We start from the raw sequence: 13,352 nt of genomic DNA on the forward strand, positions 1-13,352 counted from the left end.
TAGTGGGAAAGTTACTATCTAAACAGTGCTGTCGCAAATTGCTTTCGAGTTTCTGAAAAACTTTGCCGAAGACATGAATTTTCTAGGTGATCGGGATCATGACCTAGAGCCTGTAGCCCACTTAGTGAAAGACTTTCACTAATCGGGCTGAGTTTCGAGCTGTCAAATAACATAGAACAAAAGAAAAACAGAGCTACCAACATTGATCAATTGTGTCTTATGTCAGAAAACGACGTTTGCCTTCGTTTTAGGTGGGCTATAGCCCAACTAACGGGAGCCCAATTAAAACGTAGCCCACTTAAAGATAGCGCAACGAACGAAATTCGACTGTATTTATTAAAGTTGATGCTAAACTTTTTGTGGAGCTGCTGCAATATTTAACTGGGGTGTTGCAATACAGTAAGGACCCGATTTTGTCAGCCCCTCGATGAATTTTTGGCTGACAAAATGGGGAACCTGACAAAATCGGGTCATTTTATTTTGTTCCTGTTTTTTAAACTTTGACGTGTTGCATGGTTACATGGACTTTTAAGAGGACGATGGACATGGTCGTAGCCAATTTTTTTTATCAGGAGCTACCCCCTCCCTTATATTGGTAATATCTATTTTTAACACTTAATAAAAGGCGTTGCCATTGTCCCCTCTAGCTACGCCCATGCGTGCATGACATCAAACATCATCATCAATTTTAATGTAAACGTGATAAAACATGATGATAACAATTTTTTGACAAATTTAAAATAGGCTGACAAAATCGGGTCAAAAAGCTGACAAAATCGGCGGTAGACAAAATCGGGGGCAGACAAAATCGGGTTAGTACTGTACTAGGTGATGCGATTCCATATTTCAAAAGTTTGCAAAAATAAGGGCGTAAGTCCTGTAGTCGATTTCTCTTCATCGATCTTTTCTTCTGTGAATAAAGGCGACAAGATGAAAGTTTGTTTGCATTTTTTTCATCTTAGGACGCAAGATTCCATCCCTGCCTAGCGTCCTGAAGTGAAAAAATACTAACAAACCCGCATTTTGTAGCCAGAAGAGAGGATCGATGAAGATAAATCGATCATGCGATTTACGTCCTTATTCTAGTCCACGCTTGACTTATGATACTTTCCATTCACTGAAACAAGCATTGAAGTAATGAGAACCATGTACAAGTTTTTAAATGTACTATTCCAATCACGATTGAGCTATAAAGAAAGCTTTTTATTTGCGTTTTGCTCCCTCTCGCGTATCGATAGCCGAGCGGTAAGCGTTCGCGCTTGACAATCGCAAGATCCTCGGTTCGATTCTGGCCTGCTGCAAGTATTTAACCATGGTATGGACCGATGCACAAGTTCAGTAATTTGAGGTTTGAGCGGTGCTGAATTCACTCGTTGTCATGGTCGTCACGTAAATAACACGGCACCGCTCAAACGTCAAACAGTGAACTCTTGCATCGGTCCATAGTAATTTTTACTGTCGAAATGGTGCCATGGAAAAATTGAATGCACAAAATATTTGCAATAAATGCAAATTTAGTCTGCTTGATTTAACCCTCTAATATATGTAATAATTTCAACTGCAACGCTGTTCTCAGTGTTATATCACTATTTACTATCACAGCTACAAAATTATCAAAATTATATCACACCACTTTCATATTAATTCATTTTTGTTACAATATATCATTGTTACCAATACTAAATAATTTAAAATTTCATTACTGTCTGTTGCTGTAGCGTTTTACTTGGCGAGGGCTTTTCGAGTAACGTGCTTATTTTAAGGGAAATTATCTACATTCAGGCGTATTATGCAAATTCAAACAGTTTAACTTTGCAATAAAATGGACTTGAACACGAGTTGTAAGAATTTTGAAATTGTTTTTAGATTCAGGAGACCCAAATTTAGTAAATAGGGATTCTTTTTTTCATTCTGAACCTGCTTTGTTATTATCAATTTCGCCCCAGTCATTTATAATTTTAAAACTAAGTTTATGAAATGTTAAATGTGATTTGATCAAAAATATCAATTACAGAAACAGATAGAGATCAATGAAGTTTCGTCGAAATAAATTTGACAATAAATGAACTCCAAAAAATAACATAGCAAAACGTTGTAATATAGTGATCAAATTTCCCCCGGATTAAGTTATCATCTCTAATTGTTTCGAATATTTTACTACACATATTTTTTGTCGTAAATTGTGAAGGCCCTAAAATGTGGGGGTCATGCCTCCTCATAAGTACGACCCTGATAGGGTGAGAGCACCAGTCTCCGTCCTGGTCTAATTTTGGCCTCTTTCAAACAAATGTTCAAGTTTGCGTCTGCATGGAAGAATAATTCTTATATATATTAATTATTATTAGTGCAGCAAATTAAAGGGGTTGTAAAGATTCGGTTTTTTTTTTGCAACAAAAAACTGCTCTTACTTGTATGTTAATCCATCACTGTTGCGAAATAGGTCTTCACAGGACAAACCATCCTGAAGATTGTCTCCGTTAGCCATTGCCATAATTGAAAGCTATTCCCTGGAAATATGAAAATTATGAAGTTATTTAAATCAACATCATCAGATAATGGTGCATTTTATTCGAAAACAAATTTCACTCCGGCGAAACACGTGGAAATTTGAGTTTTTTCTATTTGCTAAAATATGGATCATTTCCTATAGTTTTAGTTGAAAAGTACCTGCGGTTCGAAGTATTTAGCGGTACGAATGGAATGGAAGCACTTCCAAATTGTCGATATCAAGTTAAAAGCAAATAATGTAAAAATATCCAAAATGAAGATTATTTTATAATAACACTGTCCGTCCAACCGTGACCGTACAACAAAAATGCATGCCACAAACTGAGAACGACAGGCGACGGCGAGATGACAGCTAGGCACTTACTAAAGAGACTGGACAGAGAGAGGTGTAATGCATGCAGGATCAGCAAATAAAAATCGATGAACTATCTACACGGAACAGAAAATGACTACCCAAATAAAAAAACAAGAACCTTCGCATAACTTCTGATCTCACCCTAAAAGCCATTGGTAACCATCACGGTTGTTTGCGAATACCCTTTAATGGGTAAATATATACCCATTTTCGAATAGGGCACGGATCTGTTAAAACATGGGTGAATTTAAAATCTCGCAAGGGGTAAAAATTTACCCATTTCTAAAATCCCCTCTCGTTCGCAATGCGGGACTACACGGTTGTTTGCAAATACCCTTTAATGGGTAAAAAAATACTCATTTTGGAATAGCATCAATATCTGTCAGAAAGCGGGTAAATTCAGAAATGTAAAAAGGGTAAATAAATACCCATTACAGTAAAGCAACTGTAGTTTAAAAATGGGTGTTTAAAAACCCATTTATGGGTGAAAAATAGTTGGGAATCATTTATAGTAATTTGAAGCAGCTGTGCGACGCAGTCTACGCATGCAAAATTAATGAAATTGTAGTTAATTGTTTGTAGGTTTTACTTTTTTTATACAACGTTAACCGATGAAAGGAAACAATGAAGTGGTAAGTTGTGAACTTAAACACCTTTATACATATTAACTGATAATAATCTTGAAATACGCATAATTTTCAGGTTGTCTCGTTGTTCCTGCCACTGTGCCTGTAGCTGACATGATCTACTACCAGCGACCATCGAAAGGAAGTAACTGTTGGTGCAGAAACAGTATAAATATCTTTATACATTTATCAAGCGTATAAAACGATTAATTGTATTAATAAAAACTATTATTTTAATTCAAATATTTATTTATTTCATAAGTTATAATTTGAGGTTATAATTATTTATATCTATTAATCGCAAAAAGGGTAATTTTTTACCCTTTTTATGCCAAAAAGGGTAAATTTTTACCCTTTTTATGCCGTGAGAGAGATTTACAAAGAGGGTAAAAAAATACCCATTCATTGACAGAAACCGCTTTTACCCGTTAAAGAGTAAACCGTGTTTACTCTTTAAATGTGGAGAGGCACTTCTAGCGGAAATGGGTGAATTTTTACCCATTAAAGGGTATTCGCAAACTACCGTGTACGAAGCTGCTGATGTTTTCTTCGGTTTTCTGTGAGAAAAACAAGGAGATATATTTTTTGCTTTTTTTTTCACGCACACGGTGACAGTTCCTTACGAGGTTTTCCATAAGAGCGAGTGCTTTGTAAATCTCTTTTTGTTTCTTAGTCGCGAATAATGGGTGAAAAATAGTTAGAAATATTTCGCTCGTCAATTAGCATTTGTTTACGGTGACCCAGTTATGTTAATGTTTATTAATAAAAGAGTTTAAAAATTAATATTTTACCACGCACAGGGAAGATAAGTGATGCATGTTGTAGATAATGTGGCAATAATATAAATTTATTCTCTTTTTCTGCACTTCTAGGCTACATCAAGGTTTGCCCCGAGAGCATCACTGGCTTTTTCCTGCAGATACATAATGTGCATTTAAAAAAATGCCAAATCAAACGTATTGATATATTTTTTTTAATAAATCGCATGGACATAATGTTTTTGGAGATGTTTATTGAAGCAGAACGAAAATTATCCCTAAATTGTCATTATTCTTAATAGCTCCATTGACCATTCTCAAAATGGGTAAATTTTTACCCTTTTTATGCCGTGAGCGTGAAGAACAAAAAAAGGGTAAAAATTTACCCATCCATTGACAGAAACCGCTTTTACCCGTTAAAGAGTAAACCGTGTTTACTCATTAAATGTGGAGAGGCACTTCTAGCGAAAATGGGTGAATTTTTACCCATTAAAGCCTGATTTGCTGCTGAACAAGAATCACTAAAGAAATTTCTCGTCGATTCCTTGCAGAAATTTTCTACAGCGACTCCCATTTGAACTGACAGTTCTTTTCAACTGCGTACTGCGATCAGAAAAAAGTGCATTCTTGATCGATTCCTTGCAGAAATTTCCCATGCATCAAGATAGGCCGAGAAATTACTTGTCAGCAGCGAATCAGGCTTAAAGGGTAAACGCAAACTACCGTGATGAAACCGAAATTTGTAAACAAAAATAATTTTCGCGGCAACCTGGAATCGAACCAAGGACCTTGCGATCGATATGCTCGTGCGTACACCCCGCGCCTAAGGCGTCGATAGGGTGTGGAGTGATGCTAAACGATACATAAAGCGTTCGTACTGCGATAATCGTTCCGTCTTTCATAAGGCAATATGTACACGGTGGTTTGCGAGTACCCTTTAATGAGTAAAAAAATACTCATTTTCAAATAGCAGAGAGATCTGTCATAAAAAGGGTAAATTCAAAATTCCAAAACGGGTAAATAAACACCCATTATTATAAAGCCGCTCCAGATTAAAAATGGGTGTTTTTAAACCCATTTATGGGTGAAAAAACAGTTGGCAGTCTTTTCATAGCATGAAGCTGGTGTTGTTCGGTGTAAATTGTGTTGGTTTAATTTCTAGTATTTTTTTTTGTATACAACATTCAAAGAAGTGGTAAGTTCTGTAGCATTGTCGACATGAATTTGTATTGATTGCAAAACATTTTGATATTTCAGATTTATCTATTGTTCCTGCAGTCCGCAGCTATATCTGGTTGCAGCAAATATCGGCATAGAGGAGCGACAGTTAATGCAGAAACAAAATCAATTAATTATTAAATTGAAAAAGTATGTAAAAAATAAAATTACTACATTAAAAACTATTGTTTTTGATCGTTTCATTTCAAAGATTCCGATTTTGATTTCGGTTAAAATTATTTACTTTCAGAGTAAATTTTTACCCTGTTTTAGCACAAAAAGGGTAAATTTTTACCCTTTTTGTGCCGCGAGCGAGATTTACAAAAAGGGTAAAAAAATACCCAGCCATTGACAGAAACCGCTTTTACCCTTTAAAGAGTAAACCGTGTTTACTCTTTAAATGTGGAGAGGCACTTCTATCGGAAATGGGTGAATTTTTACCCATTAAAGGGTATTCGCAAACGACCGTGTATGAATTTCGATAGTCCAGTTCGCTGCGTGTAAAAGAGAGGATCGATGAAGAGAAATCGATTATGCAACATACGCCCTTATTCTAGCACACGCTTGAGATTTGCGGCTCCGTGCAGCGTACCCGCCACTACTCCTGCATGTGACAGCTTTTGTACCGATGAACAAAAGAGCAGGGATGCCAGGTTGGAAGACATGTCTTCCATTGGAAGACATTTGAGTAGTGTGGAAGACATTTGGAAGACGGAAGATTTTTGGAAGACTTTTCAGAATTTGTGAAGACATTTGGAAGACAATTTTAAATTATTGGCATTTTTACAATTCCTAGATTAAAAAAAAACATGTGAGTTGGAAAATACAGAATCGTCTATATAAGATTTTTGCACGCCTTACTCCATCTTCAGCTATCCCTCTCCGAATTCCATTGAAAATATTCCATTGATTTATTTGGATATTGATCTTAGAATTCAGTCAAGGATTCTTCCAGAGTTTCTTCTATAAACTCTTACAGAGATTTGGAAAAACATTCTAGTAATGCATTTAAATATTATTCCAGAGATTAATCAAAGGTATTCAGGGATTCCTACAATGTTTTTTTTATTTCTAAAATCTGTTTCAGTGATTCTCGTGTATTTATTTTACGAATTCATAAAAAATATACAGATTTTTATATGATTTTTCCTGAGATTGCTACAATCTTTGCTTCTGAAATTATCCCAGAGACTTTCGGGATATCTGTCAAGGTTTTTTCCACTGGTTTCTCCGGAAACTTCTTCAGAATTCCTTCTACAATTGTTTGATAATTAAGTAGATGAAAAAATCGAACTTAGTACTATACCATTTAATTCCACTAGAGTTTGTATCCTTTGACAGATACGCGTATTTCGACCTCAACTGTAAGGCCGTCTTCAGTGTACTAGACTCGACTTAATAATATTTCAAAAAATATCTGCAAAAAAATATCCTTAATAAATTTCAATGACATTATTTCAGATTTGTTTAAGAATACTCTTAGGTATGTTTCAAAGGAGTGGAGTATTCTAGAAACTTTGGGCTGAAACTAATTGAAGCAATTTTTAGTGAAAAACCCGCAGAAATCTTTTTGCAAGTTCTTAAAACTGTCTGGAGAAATTTTTGAAAGTTTCTTTTTTTTTAAGAATCTGTACATCATTTCTTTATCGATTTTGTAAAATATCATGGAAGTATCATCTTGCTAGAAAGCCTTACCAAAATACTCGGATAAATAGCTCAATGGAATACAGAGAATTTGGGAACGAGATGCTTGGGAACGAATCCTAGAGTACATAGCTGATATTCACATGGGAAGTCCTAGATAAATCCTAAACAACCAGAAGTGAAGGTGTAATAAAAAGTACTTTGAAATTGAAATTTTATTCCATGAAGTTTATTGCTGATTGAAAACACACATCTTGGGTAATGCAAAAATAAACAAGTGTGCTAATTAGAAGTGTCTTAATTTTTTGAACATTCTCTTCAACATGCATTTTAACAGAATAATTTGACTATGCAACAGTTCTTGGAGATTTCTTGTAGTTCACCAAAATAATAATTCATATTCCAAAGATTTCTCTAAAAATAACTATTTCAAAATCTAAACAAGATTTTTTTTTTCAAAAACATGAGTTTTTCTAAAAGTTGAAATATAATCTTCAATTATTCATTCTAGAGTTCCACTAGTCATTACTTTGAACATTTCACTAGAGATTCTTAAAACAATTCTTTGGGCATTCCGTCCTGGAATACTATCCATATTTCCACTATGGAATGTTTAGGATTACTTCCAAAGACTTTTCAGAATAAAAAAGCTATACCGTATTAAAATTTGACTTACACTGCACCGAGAATTTCCAGTGAAATAAAGGCAAGTATTCGTTCACAAATCCGTCCAGAGATAGCACTGGCGATACCTCCATGAATTCTCATAGAAGTTTCTTCAGATTTGTTTGTCTGGAATTCTTCCAATTTCCAACAAATTGTTCCAGCAAATTATGGAGTTTTCTATGAAATTCTACCCAGATTTTAAACAATTAGGGGAAGAGCACCAATGTTCGACCCATTCATACAATTTTGGCTTTATTTGAAAGTCCGGAAATCGGCACAGATTTCTTATAGGTTATTATATATTAACCATTTATCTGGAGTTTCTGTGATGAAAATTTCACTAGATAAAAAACCAGATCTTCATAGATTTTTCAAGAGACTTCTACTAAAACCGTTTCTAGAAATTTTTAGGTTGTTTTTCATTTGTTTTTTGCAGAGGAAAAAGATGCTCAAATACTGGTAATTTTTTGTGTATTTGTCTCGAAACTTTCCATGAAGTGTTCTTTCATTCTCGGAAGAGAGTAGTCCTTAGAAAAATGTCTGGTGAAAATCTTTGAGAATCTCTAACGATTTTATTGGATCATGGTATTCCTGAAAAACAAAACCCCTGAAGATAGAAAAAAGACAGAAAATTCAATGAAATTCCTGCTCTGATTCCCATCAAACTCTTTTTAAAATCCGTAGAAGATTTATTGGGAGATTTTAAAATGAAATATAGTTAAGTTATCATGCGCAAATTATCCAAGTAGGGTACAGAGCTACTTGGGCACTTCCATGATTCACTTTGACATGGGGGTTTTTATCGGCCGACTTGTCTGAAACTTCCCTATAAGAAGCACTTCAATGCTATGCATCGCGTTTAAGACAATTGTGGCCGTATATGAGCTCAGAAGCTTTCAAAAAACCCCACTGCCGAAGTGAATCAAAAGTGCCAAAAATAGGATCCGGCTACCTAATCCTTGAAATCTTGAGAAAAAAAACAATGAAAAATATCAAGAAATATTGAAGCCTTCAAAAAATCTGAAGAAATTTTAAGAGTAATTCATAACCTCCGGACTCAAAGGTAAAGGGAGCCTATAGCAGATTTTTGCAAATAATGGAAATGACTAGGTGGATAGGCGTCGCAAGAGAGCGACAATATTGAAATTTTATTAGGTGGTGAAAATTGAGTAAGCCATTTTAAAGTCAGTAAGCATCGAAGCGTTCTGTGTTCTACTAAGCTTCTCTAATGGAGTAAGATTGGCTTAAAGCTTTGATCTTTGCTACCAACACAGGCCTGAGCATTTTTACCTGGAATTTCTCCGGAGATTTCCTCCAGGAATTCCTCCGGGGAATTCTTACAGGAATTCTTAAGAGAATTTCATCCAGAGACTTCCTCAGGGGATCTCTTCCAGGAATTCCTTCGGAGATATCCAGCTAGAACTCCCCAGTGGATTTTCAATAGCATTTTCTCCTAGAACTTCGTCCAAGATTACCTCTGATTCTGAGGATTTTTTCCATGAATTTCTACGGGGTTTTCCCTCAAGAACTCCTCTGGGAATTTCCTCAAGGAATTTCTTCGGGGATTTTCTCCAGAGATTCATCCGGAGATTTTTTCCTAGCATTCGTCCAGGGATTTCCCCCCCCCAAAAAACCTTTGTAGATTTTCTTCAAAAATTCCTCCGGGGATTCAGTTTAGAATTTTTTTTCAAAGATTTCCTCCAGCAATTTATACATCCTGGGATTTTGTTTAGGGCTTCCTTTGAGGATTTCGTCAAGAATATTTTTTTCAGAGCGTTTCTCCGGAGATTTCTTCCAAGAATTCCTCCAAAGATCTCCTCCAGAAATTAACCCCCTAGGGATTTCCTCCAGGAATTCCTCCGAGAATTCCTTTCAGAGATTTCCTCCAGGAATGCCACGGGGGAAATCTCCCAAGAACTCCTCTAGAAAAAGAAATTCCTCCGGAGATTTTTTCCGGGGATTTCGTCCAGTAATTCTTCCGGCGATTTCCTCCAAGGATTCCCCCGGATATTTCCTCCAGATTTTCCTGTTGAGATCACGTCCAGGAATTCCTCCGAGAATTATCTCCAGGATTTCCTCCAGTTATTCCTCTGGAGATTTCAAGGATTCTTCCGGGGATTTCTTTAAGAATTCCTCCGGAGATTTTTGTCATGAATTCCAAAAGCATTTCATCAGAATATTTTCTCCAAAAATTCCCTCAAGGTTTTTTCTTTCAGAGAATTTATCCGGAAATTTCCTCTGGGGATTTGCACCATCGGAGATGTCTTCAGAATTTCTTCGTAGTTCCTTCAGATTTTTTTTTTCAGAATACTTGCCGGAAATTCCTTCGGAGGTCCATCTGTAATTTCTTCAAAGTTTGTCCGAAAATTCAATAAGTATACTACGGGAATTCCTTTGGAGCTTTACCGAGAACTCCCACGGGTTTTTCCATGAATTTTCATAGAATTATTTCAGTGTTCCTTCAGAAATTCATCGGATTTTCTCCAGGGTATTCTCCAGAGTTCCTCCGGGATTTTATCCATAGTTCCTTAAGGAATTTCTTCGGAGTTTCTCTTGAAATTATTCCTCAGTGCCTCCTCCTTTGGAGACCCTCCATAAATTTCTTCAGAGTTCCTCATGGAATTTTTTCGGAGTTCTTCATTGAATTTTTCTGAAGTTCCTCCGGGAGTTGCTTCAAATTTCATGAGGGAATTCTGTTGGAGTTCCATCGGGAATTTCTTCGGATTTTCTCCTAGATATTTTTTCGGAATTCTACAGGAATTATTCCGAGTTCCTCTAGTTCTTTGAAAATCCTCCGCAGTTTCACTACGAACTATCCTGAAGTTACTTCAGAAAATTTTCTACATTTCCTCCGGGTAATCCTCCAGAGTTCCTCAAAAAAAAAAAAAAAATTCAAGAGTTTCTTTGTGGATTGCTCTAGACGGTAATTCCTGCGGAGTTTCTCCAGGATTTTGTTTAAAGTTCCTCTCTGTGGATTTCATTATGAAAATCTTCCAGGAATTCCTTAGGGAATTTTTAGGAGAATTTATGCGGGCATTTCCTCCAGGAATTTCTCCGGAGATTTGCACCAGGAATTTCTCCGGAGATTTTTTTTCCAGAAATTCCTACCAAGATTTCTTCCGGCGATGTCCACCAAGATCTGCTCCGGGAATGTTCTCCAGGAATTCTTCAGGGGATTTCCAATTAAAATTCCTTCGGGGATTTTGTTCAGCAATTCATTAATAAATTTCTTCGGAGATTATTTCTAAAAATTCCTTCTGAGATTCTTGCAGAAGATTTATCCCGAGATTTCCTCCAGTTATTTTTCTGGGGATTTGCATAAGGAATTTCTCCGGGGATTCTCTCCAGGGACTTCCTCAAGAGATAGCATCTAGGAATTCCTTCGGGTATATAGCCCTATACTGCCCATAACTGCATATCAGTCACATTCGACATTTTTGACAATTTCGAGTTAATACCGTGGAGAGTCATCAAATGATGTATACTTTCGACCAACTTATTAAAATCTGTGATTTTGTTCTAGAGAATTCGAAAAAAATACCAAGTTGTTTTGTCACATTGGTAATTGTAACCGCATAACAGTCACATTGAGATTATGCATGAGCCTTGTGATGTAGTAGCAAAGAAATTTATATCAGAATTATTTTCTGACTGTTCACCCAATATACAACATGAGCTGTACCAATTTTCAGCCGCAAATAAGCACTTTTGAGTTCCTGGTAATTTTTTGAAATTTTAGTTTCTTCCCATACTGCCATAAAATGCAGACTTGGTGTTCCATTTACTCAATGCCTACTTTTGTCGAATGTTACAAATATGCAGTTATGGGCAGTATAGCTCATCAATGGATTTTCAATAGCATTTTCTCCGGGGATCAAGTCCAGGAATTCTATCGGAGATTTCAAAGATTTCTCCAGAGATATCCCCAAGAACTCCTCCGGTGACTTTCTCCAGCATATCTTCAGGGGCTTTTATTAAGAAATTCCTTCAGCATTTCCTCCAGAAATTCTTCCGCTGATTTCCTCCGGGAATTTCAAAGATTTATTCGAAGATATCACCCAAGAACTCCTCCGGGTATTTTATCCATGAATTCCTCAGGAGAATTCCAATAGCAATACCCCCTGGGATTTCGTTCAGAACTCCGCCTGGAATTTTTTTGGAGCTCCGCTGCGATTGCCTCGAAATTCTTCCGGGAATTTATCCTGCTACTCCTTTAAAATTCCTTAGGAGCTCCACCGGAAATTCCTAACAAGTTCCTTCCAAAATTAAACTGGAGTTCCTCCAGGAATTCCACCATACTTCAATCAGGAATTTCTCTGTTAGTTGCTCCAATAATCCCACTGGCAGCTCCACCAAGAATTCTACCGAAGTTCGTGCTGGTATTCCGCTAGGTGTTTCTACTGGAATACTTCTAGGAATTTTCCAGAATCTCCCCGGGAGTTCTTCCATAAATTTCTCTAGAAGATACTCCAAAAATTTTTGAGGCTTCCGTTCCCTTGTTATCGGGAGTTCCATCAAGAATTCCTAAGTTCGTCTCCTAGGTCATAGTTCATCCGGAAACGATAAGTTCCACCAGGAGTTCCAATATACAAAACGTCAATAATTTCTAAGTCCGGCTGAAATTTCAGGATGATTGAATTACCACGGGCTGAAAGCCTCGTTAATAAAGACAATAATAGGATGAATGAACTTTGCCAGGTACTCCTTTGTAATTTTCGCGATATATTTAATGCGCATTGCTTCGCTGGTTACGTTAATTTCTACGGAAATTCCTCCAGGGATTCAGCTTGAATTTTGCTTTTTCAAGCATCAACAACATGTTTGTTTTTGATCACGTTTGAAATTGATCAGAAAATACAACACCGGTGCATCCGCGAGCGGTTTGTTTTATTTTTACTGGTCCAAATAATTTTGACATATTTGGAGTAAATTTGGACCAAAAAATTGATTACCGTTTATGCTGCCCTTGAGTTACCATGATAATTGAAAAGTTTAAAGTGGAAGACATTGGAAGACATTTTTCCGTGCAATTGGAAGACATTGAAAAAAATCACCTGGCATCCCTGCAAAAGAGTCAAATGAAAAGGCCTATTCGAATACCAAACAGTAACTGTTTATCTTTTAGGCAGAGTCTATGAATGGAGAGTTGCGCGAAGAGACTTCTTTGAATGGTTGTTCTTCTTCGTCTTCGAAAACAGCCCCTATCCAAGGGTGGAGGGCGGCTGTCAAATGGGAGTAAAATTGAAAAGCCGCCAACCTAAGTCCAGAACCAGTTTTAAGGCTTAATGCGGATTAGTAAAAAATATTATTCTCAAGAATACAAGTAATAAATGCGCATGAAGGATATTGTTTGCTAGCAATGCTTTGCTACGTGCTACTACAGTGCGCTGTTGGAAATTTAATCAGAAAATTCTGCTGAATTCCCAAAATTGATGTTTTCGACAAAATTGATTACGCCTTCACCATTGCTTGGTCGTAATTTTGTATGGTTGTTTACATTTTAGAACCAGCTACACGATGGGATAGCGATAAAGAGCCGCCAGTACCACCCTTGCCCCTATCTGTTTTGCTGGTCTG

General features: G+C 36.6%; 1 protein-coding gene across 1 annotated transcript in view; it reads right to left on the reverse strand.

The window, feature by feature from the left end:
- Positions 1-2,869, reverse strand: part of LOC5571747 (inosine-5'-monophosphate dehydrogenase) — a 34,971-nt gene extending 32,102 nt beyond the window's left edge. Inside the window, exons 1-2 of the mRNA XM_001653725.2 lie at positions 2,668-2,869; positions 2,409-2,507 (exon numbers count right to left, since the gene is read on the reverse strand). Coding sequence (XP_001653775.1) covers positions 2,409-2,491 — 83 coding nt within the window. The 5' untranslated portion in view covers positions 2,492-2,507; positions 2,668-2,869. The remainder of the gene's footprint in view (positions 1-2,408; positions 2,508-2,667) is intronic.
- Positions 2,870-13,352: the final 10,483 nt, after the last annotated feature.

The sequence above is a fragment of the Aedes aegypti genome, chromosome 3, assembly GCF_002204515.2.
Source record: "Aedes aegypti strain LVP_AGWG chromosome 3, AaegL5.0 Primary Assembly, whole genome shotgun sequence".
Lineage (NCBI taxonomy): Eukaryota > Metazoa > Arthropoda > Insecta > Diptera > Culicidae > Aedes > Aedes aegypti.